The following is a 23,214-nucleotide window of genomic DNA, read 5'->3' as shown; positions in this document are numbered from 1 at the left end:
TTTTGTGAGGGTTAGCATGCCGTAATAGTGTAAGTTACAAAGTGGAGTTTATATAAGTTTCATGGCGGGGGGGGGGGGGACTCTGGTGGATCAGTAGCCTTCTTCTCCCAGTAAAGCAGACAGCGGTGCTGAGTCAGTGTAAGCAGAATACGCAGCAATAGCTGGCAAATGGTGGTATCTGGAAAAGTTTGATGAGCTAAATTATACCAAACCTCCATACAGAAGAATATATGGCACGATCAGCCATTCCGGAGAGTTCGGTAGACTATCCAGATACGTTTAAAAAGTAGGTTTAAAACCAAGTATATGCCAACTCAGGTAAAGTCACTATTCTTTCCTATATATATATGTATCAATTGTATTAATATAGTCCGGACAGATGCAAGGCTACTGTAGCGGCCACTATACTGGAAAAGGGTGCGACAAAGCAAAACAAATGGAAAGGGGCCAATAACAAAACACAAGATGCCACAAACACTCAACAATCAGTGTCCACATACAACCCAAAATGTCTCTGCAGCTCTGTATTCCACATAATGAAGAAAACAAACAATAAGTAGGGAATTCATTCCATTCCATTTTCATTTCTACAACGGTCAATGTTATGTTTTCCATCTTTAAACCAATCTAGTACTGGGAAGCAGACAGCAATTATTCAGCCAGTCCCAGTGTTAAGAAGGTTGTTGAGTGGGTTTCCTCCACATATTATGGAATAGGTTTAGTGACAAAAAAAAAACATCTCAAAGGTCTTAAAAAATGTAAGATTATATTTTTTAATAAACCACAACATTAAATAAAATAACAAAATAAACTAGCCTTATAGAATAGACCATGACACCACTAAAGAGCTCACCTTGTGTATATATATGTATATATATATATATATATATATATATATATATATATATATATATATATATTTATATTTGAAATAGGCAGGGCTTACAAACATCCATCCTTAGCTTTTGCGTACCGGTTGCTATTCACTAATCTCCAACGGTATGTCTATGCTTTCTACGCAAACAATAAATATGTAAATGATCCCGGAGTATATCGGGCACATGAAAAATACACACTGGAATATTTTATTTTTAATTAGCATGATGTAAGAGTGCATCAAAGGATTGTGGGTTATAATGAGGTCATGATACAATGCCAATTCACAAACACTTTGGAATACTGATGTCACGACCTCAGCCATTGGCAGTAGTCTTTGACTCCTGCACTATACATACATACATACATACACACACACACATACACACTGGCTCTGACACTATAGCACACACACAAATATACACTAACCCTCTCCCCCTTTCACTTCCTCAGACCTGTGTGTAAGCTGTCGGCCGCTGCCACTCCGGACCACGCAACGCAGGCGCTTGGGTGCCATGTGCCCGCGGCACCTGTCTCAGTGTCCCCAATAGCCAAGTACCAGCCATACCTCCCAGGCGCCAGGAAGTTATTTCTAGTCGCCATGGCGACCTGGCACCCGGGATTCTGAACGAGACGGTCTAGATAATAAGGGGGAGTAAAATTCGGCAGCTGTTACGGAAAAAAAACACACGTTTCCTGCACACCTTTCCAGAGAAACAGTGACAGCGGCTTTTCCATCTTCGCCTCAAATTATGTGCTGTTTATGCTGCAATAAATAAAACTAACTTCACTTATTGTCCCCTTTGTATGAAAAATTAACCGGACACCTAATATATTTAATATTCGCCAGCGTGTAAGAATAATTTTTATGCAACTCCGATAGTTAGAAAGATAGATAACTCAATTATTCCGCAATCTATCAAAATATTCCGATATGTAAGAGCCCACTAGAAAGATTGATGGCAAGCAAAGTCCACTGGTTTCAGAGCCCTTAATATTCACGCGTTGGCTCAACAACTTTTTTTTTCCTACTGCATTCACAAGCAAGCTTCATTACCCATCACTCTACCGGAGAGGTTTTATTATGGGGATGCCATCTTGGCAAGCCTGTTATTTAGATGATAAATGTAAGGGAGAAAAAGAGCGCCTGGAAATTCTACTTATTTATGTGTTTGAGGAGGATAAAAAGAGAGAGCGAGAGAGAGAGGGTGGGTGAGAAGAGAAGGGGACACGGAACGGGTTTTGACAGGTTAAATAAACAGCTTCTACTTTTTATTTCTAATGAACCTCAGTTTTCCCGATACAAATAGAAGATAGAACGCCGTTTCACTGTTAATTTGTAAACTGTATCTGAACTAAGGAACGGAAGGATGTTCTATTTGTGACAATAGTTTTCAGCTTCTCTTCTTTTCTTCCCTAGTCCGATCGAGGATGGATCGGGTGTTTTATTATATTATTGTTTGCCCGTTTACGTTCTTGGTTTTTCTAAAACAAACAAAATATAATTTTTTTTTATTCTCTGCTGAACAGGGCGGGGAATGCAGAAATATATATACATATATATTTTCTCTACCTAACAAGGAAACGTAAAAAGGCCTTATCGGGGTTACGGGAAGATTGGTTGGGAGGAAGGAGCTGCATCAGCATTAAAAGTGTTGGAAGAATTAACTCTATAAACACCGGCACAGGAAACACAATATTGCTTTAAAATATAATTATTTTTTGGCAAAAAAAAAAAACTTGCACGCGGCATGGCAAGAAATGTCTAGGCTGTATCCTGTGCCTGCAAATGATATATATTTGTATCTCATTATTTCTCTTACCTGTGACAAATATATAACAAATAAACATTTACCCATATAAATAAAATAGGAACTGAGGACCCTGCGCGGGAGCTTGCTATCTATCTTTAAGGCACTTTTATATTAAGAAAGTTGGGCTTCTGCACCCTGCACGTGAGCTTACAATCTAAAATACGTCACTGAGCTTTTTTATTTGCATTCACTGTGATAAACCGGCATCGGTATGGCTCTCAGATGCCATTTCTTCTATGCACGTGCCAACTACTTCGCTAGCAGCGTGCAGATGAACGCTTACGCCGTCTCCCTCCTGTCCTCGTGTATAAAATCTCTGTTTGCTTATCATTCGGTAACATTACAGGGCAAATAATTGCCCCTTTAAAAAAAATAAATAAATAAAATTATATTGCCCAAGAATATAAGCTTCTTGTTTGTTTTAAGATGAATTTTTGTTTGTTATAGGAAGAATGTTAAAATAAATTTAATTACAAAAAATAATCAAAAAGTTTTTTTTTTTCATTGCTCAACCTCTACAGGTCTAGTTTGTGGCAGGAGGGTTAAACATTCTAGGACCACCAAGATCTATACTCTTTATAACACATAACAGGTAATTTGGGCCGACCATCTCCATAGAGTCCATCTTTCTTCTGTAGGACATGGCATCAATATGGATAGTGCGTCTCTTATAGTCCCTTGCAGTTTTCAGAAGGAAACTGTGATAAAGAGTTACATTAACCCCTTAAGGACAATGGGCGGTCCCTAAACCCATTGAAAACAATGCATTTGGAGCCGTACATGTACGGGCTTTGTCATTAAGGGGTTAAACGTAACAAGAAAATGATGTCCGAAATGTGCAGTTCTTAGTAACGTAAGAGAAGAAGAAAGATCCGGTTCTTCGCATTCTTTTGAAGCCTCTCCGGTCAGTCCTGGTGCACACATTGGAAATGTCACTTGTAAATGCCAATTAAGAAATTACAAGGAGTTCTGGAAGGTAGGGATTGCGGTTGCTGACATTCTTCTGACATGGAGGAGAACATCTGACCAGGGCCTTTGGCAAAAGGAACGGGGGGGGAAAAAAATAAATAAATAAAAAATAATTTCAAGATCTGCGCTGTCAGCTCTTATCGTTCGTGAGGCAAGGAGCTTGTCGGATGTAAATGCGGAGGGGGCGACGCTGGATGCGGAGGAGAAGCCTTGCGGTAACGTGGATAGATGCTGAAAGCGCTGTCGGATTGGCGCAGGGCTCCTGGGTGACATAACAATATTTGAAGGAATGAGATGGGGAGGAATGAGGGATAGGGAGGAATGAGGGATGGGTGAAGGGCAGTTTTTCTTCTTCTTTTTTTTTTTTTTAAATTGCATTTGCATTGTCAACTGGCCTACATCTTCAGACGGCCAAATCTTAAGACTGGATAGAAAGTGACGGCTCTATAACACACTAAGCTAGATCACGAGAGGAGTAAAGGGAGCAGATTCAACATTAACCTTTTATCGCTACATTAAAAAACAGCACATCACATTTTCTTCTTACATAAAATCTAATTTGGCAAGAAAGAGACCAGCACGCGGATTCAACAGCAAAATCAGGTGTATCCTCTATATGGTGTTTCACTCACATGGGAATGAGCAATGAGTTTGCTCTAATTTGTTCAGATATATAGCAAAAGAGGATACACCTGATTCACATATATTTGTTGAAAGCACTATGATCTTTTGTTTCTTTTTTGTTTTTACATATTGATACATGATTCTGATACAACGAATGGAGATTGGAAAATCAATATAAGTATTATTATTTTTTATCTACACTGCACATTATTTTGGTGTAATAATTCATTGATTGTCACTTTCACAATTATAGGCGCAACACTTTATTATTAGTGTTTGCAGCATTACCTATAATCACTTATATAAAATTTTATATATATCTTTTTATATATTAATTTTTTTATATAATTATTTACTAAATAGTACAATATTTAGCGCCTGGTCACTATTACAATTACTACAAGTCTAAGAAATATGCCTAAAACCTATTTACCACTATAAAGTAGACTAGAAGGAAAATGAGACAGAAAACAGAATATGACGGCAAATAAGGCCCCGTCGGACCATCTAGCCCTGCCTGTTTTTCCTGATGTAAAGACCTTAATCGGTTCTTGGTCTTGTCTTAGATGCAGGAGCCATATCGCAATACGGCTCCACCACTTCTGCCGAGAGGCTGATCTAGTAAAATAAACCTTCCTTACATCATGCCTAAGCAACGTTGTGTATTTACATGGTGTGCCATGGGACATTTCCATACAAAGTAGTAAAGCCACGCACTGCCTTAGATGACCTTATATCATTTTGCAGCCGCTTGGACACATGGAAACACCTCCATCTTATGGTTCTAGTAGCCTTCGCTCTTCTGGTATAGTTTACAATAGAAATTATGCTGGCCTTTACTAGATCTCCATTAATAAGTGATGGTTTATACTCGTTAAGTGAAGCTCGGGTCATACGAATCTAACATAATAGTATGTCTGGGACACCATTAACCCCTAATCCCTTTTTACAGCAGAACAGGCAAACCACAGAAAGCCGTTCCCTGGAAGACAATAAGCAAGTGACTACAGAAAAGCTATACGAAACCAAACACCTGCTCGTGGCTTCTAAGAGATTTTTCAGTTGCAATTAAAAAAAAAAACCTATAAATATTCCCCTAAATAATGTAGCATTATTAAATAATTATTTCTGGGAAGGGTTTGGGCATCCTATCGGGGCAAGATATGATGTCTCTAATGCTGCATATGGTTATGAAAGAGTTAAATTCAACGAAGAGCACCTTTATGGCCATGTAAACTACCTTAAAATCTTTCCTCACTGCCAAGTAAACGCTGAATAAATATTTGTCTCTGTGTTCTAGAACTGTAACAGAAACAGAATGTCCTTCATACAATTAGCTCGCCTTTTCCTGTAACGATCCAGAGGCTGCTGTCACAGGTTCATTAACACATGATGATCCCGGTAGTGATCTTTTACGCCCCCGTTCCGCAAACAGTCCCCTCCTGGAATCGTGCGCTAGCCAGGGTGAGAGCAGCATCACGATGTGTCGAAGAACTGACGCGCTGTGACATGACGGCTGACCTTCTCTGCCCGGGCTCGGGCTACCCGTGGAGCTGTGGAAACTGCCTAAGCGTGACCAGTGACTCCTGGACCCCACCTGACAGATCCCAGGGTGATCCTACCGAAGATTACATCCTTAAATTCTTATAATACAAACAAAAATGCAAAACAAACTGTTTTGTTATATTAATATATTATTACCAGCATTCTTCATTTGAGTGAGGACCCGATATCCATGTAGAAAATACCTGCGGAAACACCTTGATGAGGTTTCAAAGAGTGGCTGCCAATGGGGCTTTTCTGGTTTCCATTAAGGATGCCCCCCCTGCGTGCTCATTTCTTCTGGCTTTTTTGTTACAGAAACATAGACTTTGTCCGGCAGAGACTTAGAAGCCATACGCCTACCCCACGCATGTTTAAATTCCCTCACTGTATTGGCCTCTACCACATCTCATTGGAGGCTGTTCCATTCATCTATCACCTTCTGGGTAAAGTAAAGGCCACCTTTCATTACATCTAATCCTCTGACTCTCCATTTTTAGCCAGCACGACAGCATGTAACATTTTCTATTTACAACGAGTATGCTGAACGCAGAAGGGTCACCATGTAAGCCAGCTAGTAGAATAGCATTTATTGTGGACCTCAGAGGTCCTTCCCAACACAGAAAGAAAATGTAATAGTGTCTATTCCAATAGCCATTTGACGGCCTTCCAGACAGAGCCCCCACAGAAGTATATTATTAACTAAACCAAGAGTTTGTAGGAAAGTTGGACATTTCAGGTCAATGAAGTTCTATTATCATAAAATTAATTGTAAATAATAACCTCAAGAGACATTATAAACTATTATTGACGGCTGCTCCTGGTGGCTTCAATAGTTTTATGATCTATATAGAAGGCATGAAAGAGGTGACCTGAATAATTTTCTTATGGCTGGGAATATTGATCTCTTTAGTCATGCGCACATTCTATTACACTAGAAATAAGTAGAAACATTAAGGAACACACAAACCTATTGAGCATTTCGTTAAGAGAGAATGAATACATTAAGGTGGCTTCTTGGTAGACCCACTGTTGATGATAACGACTGTTCTAGTTTTAAGAAGGGGACTTCTCTAATATCATCATCATTCTAGTGCCAAATTGAGTGTCAAGATTCACTTTACAAACAGACTGAATTTCTTGATAAAATTCCCAGATTTTTCTTTGAATTTATAGAAGTAAATCCCTCATACGACAATCATTCTAGTTCCTTCTCATCACTGTGCGATCACAATAAAATTGGAGGTCCATGCTGAGAAGCCAAATGAATCCCACTTTCAAAGCCCGGTCCTCGCACTTCTATGTCAGAGAGAGGAAAACATTTGGGTCTAAAACCAACCCAGAAGGAGTATTTCCAACTTAAAGGGTACTTTAAATAGCGGGGAGAGCAAAGACCCGGGCAACACAAAATGTAGACTAAATAGAATTTCCGGAATGGACAAAAAAAAAGTACGATGATTCCTATGTACAAACGGCTAGATAGAACGTTCTTAATATACATCTCGACCCATTATGTGTTTCTTATAGTTTTCTGACTGTTCAGAAGGGGTGTTCTCTGCAGCAAGTCTTCTAACAGAAAGCATGGACAGATAGTGGACTTACGGACCTTCAATATCGCATGCTTGGGCTTTAGAAAGTTCAAGCTTTATTACGGAATATTGCTTGAAAAAAGTGATTAAGAACACGCACGAGAAACATGTTTCCCACATGTACTTTTCCGTACTTGTCAGAGTTTTGTCTCGTAAAAAAAAAAAAAGACAATATCTAAGTCTTGTTGTGCCTGTCACATAATATAATTATCTGCAACGTGTATCTTCAAAATCTGACTTTTCGAAATGAAAATCTGCGCACACAGGCAGAGAAATTACACCGCATACAATTTGCCTCTTTGTCTCGCACTTACTCCTACGCAAACCCCGCGCCGTACATTTCCATCCTGTTATGTCTGCATAGAAGATCCCACAAATCTGGGCCCTCGCCGCCATTGGCGCTGGTTTGGATCCATGTGCGACTGTTTGAAATTCTCAGTATTCATTTACAACGTGCCAACACTTTCTACAGCGATGGGGAATAGGCTGCCACTCGCAAGATGAATTATAATACTTCTTACCAAACTGAACTTCAACAGAGAAATATTCACAAGGACATTTTTCGGCTTAGTGATTCTGTCCCACTTAGACAATACATTCATAGTATGATGATTGTGAAATCACAACAGATCTGTCATTCATTCACATGAAAGCACTTTAAAAACATTTTAAATGTCTATGGGAACAGCCTATCAGCGCCTACTTTTGTGTCACATGACAATTAGGGATTACCTGCAAACAAAAATTATAACCGAGGCAAAACTTTACATGATTAAAGAATCATTTCTGGGAAGGGTTGGACATTCATTCGTATTAGGAATGGCGTCTAGCTTTAAAGGTGTTACGTTCAGGAAATCAAGTAGAGGAGTGGCTGCCCTGCTTAACATACTGAATTTCTATATATTTAGAGGTTAAAAGGTGGACGCTTACCGGTTCCAATAGCTCCAGAACTGGTCCTGCAGATTCAATTGGTGGCTGCTCTCATCTCCAAACGACGCTTTGCTCTCGATCCAATGAATGACGTGCCCATCGACAGCTGAAAAACAACATGCGCTAAATGCCAATCGCTTATGGGCAGCCTCTCAATTCCCTGAAACATTTACATATAGAAGCCATATAGGAAGATTGCACCCCGGTGTTACGAATCAGCCGCCTGAAAATTGCCCTTTTTTTTTTATTTATTTTTTTTACGGTAAAGAATATCACGGCTGCTCCTTAGTTAACACGACTTTTCGAATAAACATTGCAATATAGTCCATGATCCACTTACCGACAGGCACTTCCAATATGAAGTCCGGAGTTTTATCGTAACCCTTAAGACGCAGCTGACATTCGTCTAAACAAAACAAAAAACAGTATCAAGAATCTATAAAAGAATGGTAAAGAAGGGCAATTGTTAGTGTACGTGTATAAAGAATACATCCCAGACTCATATAGCATATAGGAGTAAAAGTGGGTTGATCTATTGGACACACTCTATAGCAACATTTAACTAAACACTTAAATACAGAACATTTCTTCTAAAATAATTATTTTCTTACTGTATAGGTAAAAAAATTACCCAAAAGTGCATATTTCGTACGTTTTTTGTTAGCCGACAATGGATTTTTCAAAAGCCAAAGCCGGATTGGTTGTCAAGGAAACTACAAGTTACTATAGCTTTTCAGCAGGTGGAGAACATAACAAGTTTATGGTCCAGTTGATAAAATTTTTACAAAAACAACCCACAAGGAACAATTATAAAACAATAAAAGTGCTGTATTTAAACAGCTCTCGCACATCTAAAATCAATGAAGGATGCACAGGCAACCTTTCAAAAGATACCGCTGCTCTATGTAGAGATAAACTACACCGCGCTCCTTAGCGGGTTCTCTTTCTTTATCAAAATCAACGCCAAGATCTACTTCGCCGTTTCTGGGGTCATCTATACAGTCCTGGTGGCCACGCATACATTCACACACCCGCCATGTTTGATAACGTACCACGCTTACCCTCCTTTCTGCATGTCTTCTTTAGCTATCAGCAGTAGAGAAGAAGGAAGAATACTTTACTCTGCCCATTCTTAGAAACCTTACTTTTGAAATCAATGGAGGTGGCGGCATCTAATCACCTGTAAACTTCCTGAACGCTAATGTCCAACTAGCATTTATGTGGCTTAATTGGAGTGTGAGTGCTACTGAGCATGTGCCAGACGTGTACTTAAGTATGCCCCCCTGTTTACCTAGTTTCAATAGAGGTAGCCAAGTAGAGAAGGAAAACGAAGCCCATTGCTGGGGACCACTGTTGATACCACATTGAACTGATGTAGAATTATACTAAAATGTCTCAATTCATCTGATTAATCCAGAAACGCACTTCATGTTCCGGTTCCAGAAAGCATGGCTGTTCTGCAATGGTTACTTTAATTGTACTATATCCCGACGGCAGTGACCCAATATCTTATGCTCCATGCATATGCAGCACCTTTGCCCCTTTCATGTCAGTAAAGTCTCTCCTCGATAAAGGATACGGCAATATGCGATTATGTATCAGACTTAGCGTGTATCACGTACCACAAGCCTAACCCAATAGCTTATGTACAGAACATACAGCTGGTAAGCTTTGAGGTTAATCACATATGCAGACTTCAGCCTTTTCTTTGACATTCTTCAGGGTCATAGTTTGATGGGAAAAGCCCTCGATGTGTTATAACATATTGCCCTTGGCTTTTGAGACCCAAGAGAGTTCTGTAACATCTTGTATGGACCTATTACGGAGATTGCTTTATGTCTCCATTTCACCTTAGTTAACGACATGGATGTGTAATGGAGAAGGCTGCGGGGTCCCGTCTTAACACCTGCTGGGTTGCTGACACTGGCTTCCCAGAGCTCTCTTTCCTTCACCTTTGATTAGAATTAATGATGGTTCCCAGAGGTTGTGAGCTTGCTTCTCATCCATATATATCAGCCAGGGTCAGGCTCTTTTCTCCTTTTTTAGAGACAGAACATTTGCCGATTCTCTGAGGTAAGATCCATTACCAAAAGGTTACCATATGCAGCCAATCCATTACCAATGAAAAGGTAACACGAGGAAAAGAGAAGGGGAAGGCGCCATGATCTTACGTGAAGCACCAAAAAGCAGAGATAAAGCTAGAGTAGCACAGAGTAGTAACATTATGTGTTCCTCTTACTATATATGAAGGTAATAATAAATGTTATTGTTATCATTAATTAGAATGGAATCACCTTGCAGTTAGGACTGCACCCAAAGAGACCTTTAAATATCTGGGACAATTTATTATTTATAGTTTAGATTGGCCCTGCGCTGGGTTTACCCATCATCCCACCACGTATTCCTCCCCTCCACTATACTGGGCAATTAGAAAGGTCCTTTCCTGACATAAAGCACAAAAAGAGACAATTTAGTTTGGAGTGTCCACCATTATACATTACATGCATCCCAGTGACTAGGAAAGGGTGCCGGTATATAAAATGAGCAACAAAGAAATGTTTAGTTTGACTGGGGGTATCATGGAGATATTGTTGGGTATATAATGCTGGGTCAAAATTTACAGGGAAAAGTGAGGAAGGGTCATTGCGAAACCACCTTGGGGTAACAGACCGCTGCCAAAGGTCTCACCCCACGGCCAGGGCTTAAAGGATAAGGTGTCTTGGATCAGAAGATTGAGGGTTCGTAGTCACTGTTGAAGGTGGTCCAAATGTGCCGATCCCTGCTCTTAGAAGGTAGTACAGCGGGTGATTACTGCATGGGGTAGACATAAAGCTATTCTGAATTTTAAACAAGACCAAGAACTGATTAACATCCGAGTCTTTACAGCAGGAAATAGGCAGACTAGATGGGCCGAATGGGCCTTATCTGCCGTCAAATTCCATGATTCCATAGAAAGCCAAAAAACAATAAGCTCATGTGAATGTCAACCACAAATTAACAAATATACATGTCCAACAAAGCCAAAATAACCAAAAGGCTGATGGGACGTGATCACAGGGAACGCAATACTGGCCACCGGATACGTATGTCACACCCTCACCCATGTGGCATACAGAAGTGTATAAAATATACAAGCGTCTGGTAATGGATGAAATACCCCAGAATAGACCGTTCCTTAAGTCATCTCTTGGTCTCACCATGACCCAAAGGATGACTCTTATCTCATGACAGGGAAAGTAATACTGCAGCACATATTAAAGCATTTTCTTTCAGCTACTTATTCTATAAAATATTAATTACACGCCTGCAAGTGTGTGCTGTTTATACAATGTATTAGATAACAGAGTTCCTGCTCAGCCCTAAATCAATAAGAGCCTGCTCAGCATCAATCATCCTCAAGTCTCTCTCGCAATATCATACATAGTAACGATCATTTCCCCTCATTCCTAAACCTTACCTACAGCATTCCCGGGGAGACACAGCAGCCATTCCATTAATACACAAAATGTATATATATATATATATATATATATATATATATATATATATATATAAAGCGCCACATATTCTGGTATCTGAGATGCTGGCTGTCCAGGAATTTTCCCCCGTAAACCTCGAGATCTAGCTAAATTTGTTTTGTTTTATATCACACTTTTTGACAACGTCCGTTGGAGGAAGTGTCCCCCACCATGAAACCCAAATTCCTTGCTTTCTCTTTTCATGACTCAGACTGAGTTCTAGTTTAACCCATTAAAAAGGAACAATATTGTGGGAATAACCCACAGGATGCAGGCTTAAAAAATAGTTTCTTCAAAAGATGTTGCTCTTGTTCTAGATGACTAACCATGAGGAGCTACCAACAGGTCATTGCGGTGCTCCAAAGTAACATGCCATCAGAAGCAATGCGTCTCCCTTTGGCGATTTTAAATGTTTCAAGATATGAGGACCAGTTCCAAGCAAACGGTGGCCCCGAGTCCAGAATCCGTGTAAGCGTACTGCTCCAATAAGATGGATTATCAAACAAATCATAATGGGGTTAGGAGGATGCGGAGAGAACAAGGTGCTGGAAGTTGACAAAATTGAGATATGTAAACTACAAAAACCGACATATTGCTAAGGTACATCTACAGAAACAAAGTGTAACTAGAGGGTGCAAATACTCCATAAATCCTCCACGCTGAGTGAGACGTCCACAGCAAATGAAAGAGTCAAAAGACCCAAGGTACTGTCAAATTGGACTTTTAATGGTGTCTTCATGCACAGGCAACATATTTAGCTAAATGATGTTCATCGAGCCTTGATAATGACTGACTGGCTGTTCCATTCCACATAGTTCTCTTAAAAAGTTAAATTTGCCCATAACGTGGGTCTTGCGACTCTTCGTAGGTATGCTCCGGACTGGGAGATACATTTATCGTCTCTTATCTTTTTGCGCACATAGATATGTAAGCTGACAGGCATTTAAACTAGAAATTAAAGAGACTAGAAAACAAGCAAAGACCTCCTGGGGATTCCTGCAGAACTTTATAAATATGCTGATATATACAGTATTCAGAAAACATCTGTGATTTAAACAAAATCAATACAAAGTTGGAGGTGGTAGCACCTGTATTCCTATTGCAAGACAAATCTTTTGTAGAATCCGTACTGCTTATCTATAAGTGGTGGGTCCCAAAGGAAACACAAATAACCCTCGGTAAAATTCACAAAAAAACCTAAATATTGTACATCCTACACAGAGCACCAGCCACCTCCACACGAAAATCGATGTAAAACAGGGCATCACCTTCAAAAAACCCTCCTGATTACCTTCAAGGCTCTTCAGAGCTTATATCCCCTTCATATATTGTAACACATTTACAAAGCCTCATCTTATAAGTACTTATAAATACAAGATAATAATAATAATAAAAATAATAATAATAATAATATGAAACAGAATCTGTAAATGGCACGTACCCCCCACTGTATATCCACTGACTACTACTTACTATTTAATTTCTATGCCCTAATTTGCGTAAAGTATTCATACCTAGTATACTCCGAGCAAGGTGTCTGTAGACTATGTTGTTTATTAGATAACGTTTGTGTATTGGCCAAAATTACAGGACTAAAGCCTCATGTTCATTCAAACATTCATTCATTCAAACATTCATTCATTCATTCATTCATGTCATATTTACCATTTACCTTTCTTTATAAGAACTAGTTGTGTTACGCACAAGGAGAGTGAGACCCCTATGCTTCTAATGAGAAGGTAGTAACAGGTGTTTTTTTTTATTCTCGTTGACCTTATAAACCCACAATCCGGTTTTCCTTACCTAAAAACGGCAGGTCTCTCTCGGTCAGCTTCTGTCTCAGAAGAACTTCGTGTTCATAACCGATAGAGCTTAGAGGAAGTTGTCAAGGAATCATATGAACCTCGGAAAAGTTTCTTTACTCATGTGAGATGTTGCCTCATCTATTATTATTATTGTCGGGAAGAATTGATTGTCATGTCACAAAACACAGAGACTGATAGGAAGTTGCCACACAAAATGAAAAGGCATCTTCCTGCGTCATTATAAGAGTTACCCTACAGAGGAAAGAATACAATGACACCTAAAGGTTATTTATCATGCAAATTATGCTTTGTCTAAGCGGAAGAGTACCCTTAAATGCTATATTTTGGACTACGTCATCTCCTGGCTCATATGTCGGATAGCACTATCTTTGTTGTAGCAAGCGTGTTACTTGAAGCACAGATGTCATCTACTTCAAAGAGTTTTAGGTTCTGCTAGAGGCAGCCATATTGACCTGGTATGTGTGATCATCACCCTCATCCATTATTGTATTATTCTGCATTGGTGGATTTCTACTCGCCCCGGGAACTTTAGAAGTAGTGGTGAGGGGCGTATGCGGCATATATTGCATGTTGGTATGGTTTCCCAGGGCTGCAGCATTAAGATTTGGGTCTGAGAATTGCTTTTCCTGCTAAAAGAACCTTTAAAGGTTAATAAATAACCTATCAAGCCCAAAAGCACCCTCTCCTCTAGAAGCGGCAGGGTAATACCCCAAGGCAATAAAGCCACCGGTGCCCCCCGTCGGCTAGAATTCTGCCTGATGCCTAATGCTTTTACTCCGTAACACCGTATTATTACATAAATAGCACATGCGCCGCTGCTGCCAATTTGCAATACGGCCAGATAAATAAAAATAGATAAATTGGTCCGCAGAGACAGAAGGAGCGCGAGAGAGAGAGAGAGAGAGAGAGAGGGGAAGATCATAAGTGGAGGGTGAGGACAAACTGGGAATAATACAAGAGCTGAAAAGTGATTTCCTAATGTAGAAGTGGCCCAAACACTTAGAGCTGGTCTATAATGTTACTACCTGTTATTGATGGATCCCGCTGACCATAAGGCAAAACTTGTAAATAATCTCACAGGCTATTTTCCGCCCCACGAACAACCGAGGCCCTTCTTCCCGTAAGCCTCAGAAACCCTTCCTGTGAAACAGCCCCCTGCCATTTGCAAAAAGCCTGTCTCTGTGCTTTAGCCCGTGCATATATAATTAGAGCGTTATATTTAAAATCAATACGCAATCCTTCAGAAGACATTATGCTTTTAAAACCTTAAACTTTCAATTGATTTTTAACTATTTTATGTGCCCTGAAATTAACATGTAATTTCTGAAAACTTTTGCCCTAATGTAACACTTCCACACAGCCATAAGTCAACGGGCTCGCGGGGCTGCGGCGTTTCGTGCCAAGGCTGGAGACGCGGCGGTTCTTCTTCGCTGGGCCACAAAGCACAGAGAGAGAGAGAGGGCAATAAGCCTCGCAGGGGTATTAATGGTGGAGATCTTGCCCTGCATCACACAAACACCTCTTAAAGCCCCGTTGACAGGACTACAGGAATCCCCATCTTCCGCACATGCGACGTTTGAGACCGATCTGTCCACATCCTACGAACGCCTGACATTTTAGCAATCTGATCCCTAAGCTAAAAGATTAAAAAAACACATTTATAAAATTAACAATTTCATCTCAGATCCATATGATTAACGCGACTGGCGAGTCACTGCACAGAATATTCCAGATGGGCCATTAAAGGGTGAATATTTCATGAGTGTCAGCTCACTTAGACAGCTCACTCTGGTTCACTTTTAAACGTTGTCTTTATTTTAAACTCAGGCAAACTAGTTATTTTGCCTTTAATATACTATTCTGTTCTTGATCCAAAAAAAAGTCATCGTTATTGATTTACATAGCACCACCATATTCCGCAGTGGCGTACAAAGGGCAGCGCATAACGTAACGAACCTGAATTAACAGAAAGAGGGCCCTACCCAAAACTAGTTTTACAATCTAGAATCATTAAAATGTTCCATCTTTTTTGCTGATGCAACGGAAAGCTCGGCAAAAGGTTAACATGGCGTCCTTTCCTACGTTATTACGCGAAATCTCCTGGGAAAACACAAAAGATAAAAGTAAGCCGTCCAACGCCACTTCATATGGCAGCAATGATCTTTCTAAATACCTCCGCAGGCCAATCAAGCATTTTCCTGATAGTTTCTATAAAATGCTAATCAATTATTTCCTCACCAGGCACGGCTTTTTATTTTTTTTTTCCACCACAAAGCCATTAAAGCCGATTATAACTCAAGCCAGGCTGCCAATAGCAGCAGATGTAATGATAGCAGCTTGCTGGCCGCCGATAAACGTAGGCAGGGTCACTATATATATTTGGCACGAGACAGAAATGCATTAACACGTCAAACTAATATACTTAGCGCTTGTCTCTTCAACGCGCCGGCGGAAATCTGTGCCTTATAACGGCCCGTCGCTATAGGGTCCAAGTGACTATTCTGGAAGGAAAGTTGTTAAAACCAGACTCGCAGACCTGCGATCGAAGGATACTGTTTAATGCAGTCCACCATGGGCCCGTTACAATAGTCGTTGATGATACACTGAAAGGAAAAAGACAAAAAAAAAAAGCAAGAATCAGAAATCAATTGGGCATCGGCGATAAGGCATACAGATCGAAATGAGAAAAATTTAATTAAGCGTCGGAGGAGAAGAACTGGATTGAGGAGCCCTCTGTGAGTGCGTTAAAATGATTATGGAGTTACTTGTATAATTCACAAAAGGGCAACCACATGTAACCAGGATCATCACATAAGATATAAAACCTAACATTTCAATTGAGCTAACCTATCCCAACACAGACCATGATGTACAGAGTAACTCCTTGTAATAACAGTTATAAAGAGAAGAGCTATGAAGAGCATGAAATGCTCCCCAGGCAGGTTGGCCACTGATATTTTAGAATTATGGTGACCCCCGGGATGTTTCACGGCGAGGAACCTTTCCCCATCGGTACTGAATCAGGTTATTACCTGATGGACTTGATCGGCAAGAACAGGGTCCGGGATTAGGGACGTGTCGCGCAGCATGCTGATCAAAACTGGTCTTGTGTCTGAAAGCAAAAAATGTAAAAAAAAAATATATAATTAACCAGAACACTAGAAATGAAAGCATAAAATTAAATCTATTTTACAAATCGGAATTACCTATTAGGAAAGCACAGCCAAGAAATGTGTTTTAAGGATAAAATAAAGCATTAGATGTGGATACAGTACTACACGTATACACTTGCTTTTGATCGTTTGTGCCTTCATACTTTTCAGCATCGTGGAGAATTCCATCTAGAAACCTTTAATGACCACCAGAGCACACCTCCCAACAGCGCCAGAGTCCACGAGACAGTCCCGATTCTTGGGAACTCTCCTGCCTTTCTCTTAGTTTAGAAATAGCTGGGTTATCGTGTTGATCTTCCATTATTCTCTCTCTCGTCTAGCATGGTGGCAGGAGCGGTACCCGTGTTTATAAAAGGCCAAGTAAACGCAGACCTGCGACCCTACCATCTGCCGTAGGTAAATTATTTAAATGCCTCTTAAAGGATGATATTCGGGAATACATTTTTAACAATAAGACCAGGTCAGACTAACTTATTCGCCGTCTATGAAATACAGATCAGGTTTATTTAGACTCTGCTAAAGCATTTGATTTGGTTGCCGATAACACAAAATTAATAAAGGCAAAAAAAAAAACAAAAGCTAGTGGCCAATACAAACCATTCCCATGTGACCTGTTTATTTTCACCTAAGGCAGTGGAAGGAGTTCTTTACGTTAAGAACATTAAAGATACTTTAAAAACGTTTTTAGATTTTATTTGAGCATTCAAGCGCAGAGTACGCGTTCGCATGTCCTACGGCATCAAACAGCCAGCGGACTTCAAAGTGCCAGCGCTTCCCCGACATAGCCAGCCCGGCTCTGCTTTGCAAAGATGACTATATGGAGGTATAAAGGTCAATGGGGGCAAGATTTTTCATTTATTTTTGGCGGGTTTTTCGGTTTTTCCTACTTTTTCGAGAAAAAAAAAAGACACATCTGATGAGCTAAAGCCTGCAATCAACCAAGAGTAAACCAGTGGGTATAGGTGCAAAGAAACGCGTGCATGGAAATAATTACGGCATGGGGATTTAATTGGTCGAGAGATGCCCGTAAAGAAAGAATTTGCTTGCCAGAGACGGATCTATAGGCACTACAAAGAATATAGGAAAGACATCGCTTTACTCCGCTTCCTCATTAAGCTAATAACGAGGAGACCGTAAATAAGATATACAGAATTCTTTAATGGTTTTTTTGAGACATTTTTAAAGATCATTATCAGCAAACGGGCTATTTTTAGGTTTATGAAAACCACTAAACCGATTCTTAATCATGGTTCACCAGCAACGAATACAGAACCTACAATTAATGGGAATGGCGAGAAATGTATACTATGCGGGAAATTAAAAGGTAATAAATATAAAAACACCTGAATTAATAGGCAAAACACAACCAAAAAACGCAATCATTTGCCCATAATTACAACAATGTAGTTCCTCTGCAAATACAGTATTATATGACAAATGCAACTTAAAGACATCAGTATCAAAGGTGATAATGGTAAACGAGGGTGAATTTTATATATTCATTAGTAAGTGAAATAAATGGAGTGAATTAGAGTCAGGGATAACATGGAATGTTACGGTTTTTGTTTTCACGCTGTGAGCGTTTCCACTGCTGATCATGGTATGCTTTTCATATAGGTACCCGTATACAGGTACATAAACGTGTTCCCCATTCATTCTCCAAATCTCCGCATGACTAATATATGCTTTGCTGACAGGAACATAAATCCCCATTGGAGGTTGTGGGCCATTGCATGTCCAACACAGGGCAAATGAGGTGGGAACAGATTCTTAATTGAACGGTTTTTTCTTGCCCAACATTGGGTAATTAACCTATGATGATTTATTATTAGGCCTTTCAATTATCAAATTGCTTGAAATATAGCCTAAAAGATTCAACCAAACATGCACTCCATGCATTCATTCCATTGGTGCGCTTGTTTCACCCTTTAAGAGTCAAAATCATTACACAAATGTTCCGTGGTCCTTCTACCCCTTCACCAACGTGCCAAATCCTCGGCGGACATGGAATTTGAAGGAGAACAGCAAGTGCCACATTCTTTATTTACATTCTGCTTGAAATATAGCATAGAAAATGGCAATTCTCACCCACTACAATTACTGTACATCACACAATTGTCTAAAGGTATCATTACAAAAACATGGTCTTGGCACGGTCTGTTAGTTTTTTTTCTCAAACTCAACGCCTAAAACTCAGAAGCCTACGCCTCTTGTGACCCTGTGTCCCGCCTGTTCCCAATAGAACACTGTGGACTATATGTTCTACCTCTTACTAAAGTCCCGATATTCTCTCCATTATGTGTTATGCTACAACCTTAATATTAATATAGTGGACAAATAAAAAAGGTTACCACCATATTCCATTCGTGAAATAAGTTTGACTTTAGAAGACATTTCAGATTGGGTGACTTTTCCTTCCCCAGTGTTAAGATTTTATTGTTCTAGCATTCAGACACTTTGTCATCGCAATATAAAACGAGATGTTAAAAATACACTGCCTCTCGGTGCCAGAGAGCGCATGTTCCCCTCATCCTAATGTGGTGGCTGCTTTTCTGCTGATGAGGTTCTGCGTGCCAAGCCCCGTAGGAGGTCTATCTCATAATGCTGCACATGTTTTGATTTTTCATTTTAGACCTATACACTGAAAAGCGCCCTTCAAACAAGGTTCTTCATAAATTGTGGACATTCCAAGATGAATACAAGCTTGTGATCTTTTTTAGAAGCATTTGTTTCACTTTGGGTTCATTTGTTTTCGGTCACTCACTCTCCGTCACTTCTCTGTGTCTCCACGGCTCTACGCTTTTTGTTCTCTGCTTCTTCCCCTTCCTCTTAGCAAGATTCCGAATGTAAAGTCTACTAAGTAAAGCTTAACCACCAGAAAAAGGAAAGGTTATTTATTCCAACATAAGGCAGGCAACCTTTCCATCCTCACGGACCTTAATCAAGCCATCCGTGAGAACCGAAACTCCGGAGTAAATGACCGTTGAGCTTTGAAGAGGCGTGCGGAATCTTTTTTTCTTGGTGGATGCAGTATATTGAGGCGAAGCGGTGTCCTGGGATTACTTGCACCCTTATACTACTGTTGGCATTTTTGTCTGGTTTTGTAAAAGTCCCGGCTATTATATAGATTTTATTATAAATAATGCTTAATACTTTAACTTATGATTATTGACAGACATTCAATGCTTAAAATTGATACCAATGCCTTCATTTTAGCCCAGGTAGCGAGAGGTCCACAAATGTGGCTAGAGTGATTTTTTTGGGGGTTCTATTTTTTATTATTACACCAAGACTTGGGGTCTTGGGGATTCTGATGTACAATGTTAAAGTGTAGATTGAATCATTAGCTTTTATCACAGCTCCGTCCTTCGAAGTTTCACACCCTAGGTCATCCTTATGTGAAAAGTATTAATACCTTTTTTCACAATATAGTGAGATTATGACATGGAAACCTCATTAAAAAAATATTAATTTATACGGACTTCCTTCACATTTTACTATCTAAAAATTAAACCATAATTGGGTTTTAAGTAATATTCACTACTTAATAGTGCAGCATCTTACCTTTTTAATTACATCAAGTTGAGTTGCAACAAAAGCAGATTTTCTGTGTTGTACCCCTTAGTATTTGGTTTGGATTGGATTGTAAGTATGTTTGGGCATTTTTATGATATACGCACTTAATATTATGTGACACATTTTCCTAGAGACTGGGGGATATTTTGGACTAGTTCAACTGTGATGCTGTTGACACTATACCTTGGGCACTGTTTACTTTCTCTTTTATTTTCAAATATAATTTTACAATGAAAATTAAAACAAAAAAAGCAGAATGCATAATGAGATTTGACAATGCGCATTTCATAACCCATCACGATAATGGGTTTTCTTGTCCCATTCGTACCCTTCACCATTCTAGCTACTGGGATTAAAAATCAGAGCAAGAACTCCCACCACTGCTCCATGCCGTCCCAGACAGATCTTGGCAAGTGTCTTCCTCAAGAAGGTCTACAGAAGATATCTATGACGATAAATTATCATCGATCATTGATAGTGTAGGCATTCCCTCCTTGTTTGCTCAAATGAACAGTCCTCTTAAATTCCACTTGGGTTTGTCCAGCCCTGTAGTATGGCTCCTTTAATTTCACCAAAGTGTTAATCCATAGGAATCCATGTGCAAGGACTGGAGTGCTACCTATTTAACAAACAGGCAGCTCCATATTCTGATCTAAAGGGGAACCCTCTTCTATGTGGCATATTTACATTGTCAGTAGGGTATCAAACAATAAGGGTTAGGCAGATTTGTGTTACTTGAAGCAGAAAGTAGGCAAATTTACGTATAAGGGTATCCTTACGTTCGACTTTTTCTGACAAGTATTACATTCACGTTCCATGCAACTGTAGGACAAAAACAAAAGAATATGAACCCCCTGATAATGTACTTGCAATAGAACCAAACATATCCTAGACCTGGTCTGTGCTATTTAAAACAGAATGGGCAGGTGACCCATTTTAATTTCAACCCGGTTAAGCACCCTATTCGCAACATAGAACATGTTCTAAGATTATTCTGAACAAGTCCAGGAGTAGTTCTAGCATCACTTTAATAGGAACAAATGGATTGGAAAAAAAATGGCTTACACCAAAACTGTTCGGGGATAGTACGAAAAAGTGAAAATAATGGGCTGTTACATATCTTCTGCGTTTTTTTATAGTTAGCGAAGGCTATTTTGTTTTAAAAACACATATGAACATGAGTGCTGAAAATAACAGTCTGCATAAGTTAGGATGCAAAAACAAGCCGTGAAAAGAAATAAAAGCAGTAAAGATTATTTCTTTTAAAGATCAGAGCCGTTGACTTGGAACTTTAGGAGCTGCATAAATCGTTAACCTTCTATCTCCTCCAGAGCAAATTACTCATAGCACAGAAACGCTTTAAGGTTACTGATAGCCAAGGAACTTCATTCCAGCTGCTCATCGCTTGCGAGAGACCATAGGATGGAAGATTGTGCGTTACTGGGGGAAGGTACGGCGAGGAGGGCAAAAAGAAGGAGGAGGAGGAGGAGGTGGTGGTGGTGGTGGGACTTCTGAGAGGGAGACTGCTGACAAAGCTTTGTTCTTAGTGCTAACTGTTAGACCTGGAAGGCACACTTCTCGTATTATTTTCAGCTCATTTTTCTCCTAGACTGGTTCATCTGAAATACCTTCCTCTCGATCTATAATGGCACGGCCGCTCGGCGAGAAACAAGAGAGAGTTATATTTTCCCCTTGAGTTAGGACGCCTTGTGAGAAATGATAATGGGTAATCAATAAAGTGGGAAATATGAGGCCACAAACTTTATGAAGCCAAAGAGACGTATTACGTCTGAACAACACTTATTTTCCTTAACAAAGTCACTACTAGGCTGTACCTAATAATCTGAAGGAAAATCGAAAGAGCTGCTACCACATCAGCAATATTGGCAACTTATTCCACTTTAATGGCATTTTGATTGATTTTTCAGCCTAATGGTAGTTTTATAGATTTGACGCTGCTCCTGCAAAATAGTTGTGTGTGTAATAAACATCCCTGAAGGCAAACACTGACCATTAAGGCCCTTGTCTTACTAGGGAGTCATAATTGAAGCATGGCCACACAGCTGGTATTTTATATATATATATATATATATATATATATATATATATATTTGGTTTCTTTTTTATCTTTCCCCTCCAACCATCACTGCTTGTAGAAAAGATTAAAAGGATGATGCTTTACGTTTTTCTCAAAAGAAAAAAAAATAAAAATCATAAACACCCTGACCTTGGCTATGACTTTGGGTGTTTCAGTAAAGCACTGACCTGCCGGAAAACGGAGACCTTGGCGCTAATAAATCAAGTGCGTCTTAAAATGAGTTACCCTAATGCTCATTCATCATGGCAGCAATGCCATTTGCAGAAGAGAAGAGGAAGGAGGGGGGAGGAAAGTTGTCTAGCCCTCACTAACCCTCCAGCAAATAAAAACCATTTAACACCTTCAGTTAATATGTTACCGACTCTTTGGCACTTAAAAGGTTAAATGACTTAAGTGGTCCCCTGTGCGGACCTCAACGGATTCTTTTTTTTCCCCTTTCTTCCATGTCTCTTAACGGAAATGTGGCTCATTAACCTGCGAGGACTGTGTACGGCAACCAGCGCTTGGAATTGACATGTCCACGACCTCACTCCATACAAATAAATGCGTGTTTAGCTCACCGTTCAAATCACGGCTGGCTAAAAAAATGACTATTTGTAAAGTAGCCACATTGTACACAGAAGTGTATACAGTTTATATACACACGGAAAAAAAAAAGAAAGATAAACGAAGGCATGAG

General features: G+C 39.7%; 1 protein-coding gene across 1 annotated transcript in view; it reads right to left on the bottom strand.

Annotated features, from left to right (window-relative positions):
* The window catches only part of LOC149284046 (CDAN1-interacting nuclease 1-like), a 92,612-nt gene that overhangs the window by 33,727 nt on the left and 35,671 nt on the right, over positions 1-23,214 (bottom strand). Inside the window, exons 6-10 of the mRNA XM_089497225.1 lie at positions 16,721-16,800; positions 16,242-16,291; positions 13,666-13,733; positions 8,685-8,750; positions 8,345-8,450 (exon numbers count right to left, since the gene is read on the bottom strand). Of these exons, the coding sequence (XP_089353351.1) occupies positions 8,345-8,450; positions 8,685-8,750; positions 13,666-13,733; positions 16,242-16,291; positions 16,721-16,800 (370 nt within the window). The remainder of the gene's footprint in view (positions 1-8,344; positions 8,451-8,684; positions 8,751-13,665; positions 13,734-16,241; positions 16,292-16,720; positions 16,801-23,214) is intronic.

Source organism: Sceloporus occidentalis, unplaced genomic scaffold, assembly GCF_023333645.1.
Source record: "Sceloporus occidentalis isolate IW3139 unplaced genomic scaffold, rSceOcc1.0.p SCAF_100, whole genome shotgun sequence".
NCBI lineage: Eukaryota > Metazoa > Chordata > Lepidosauria > Squamata > Phrynosomatidae > Sceloporus > Sceloporus occidentalis.
This window is presented reverse-complemented; position numbering and strand designations above follow the sequence as displayed.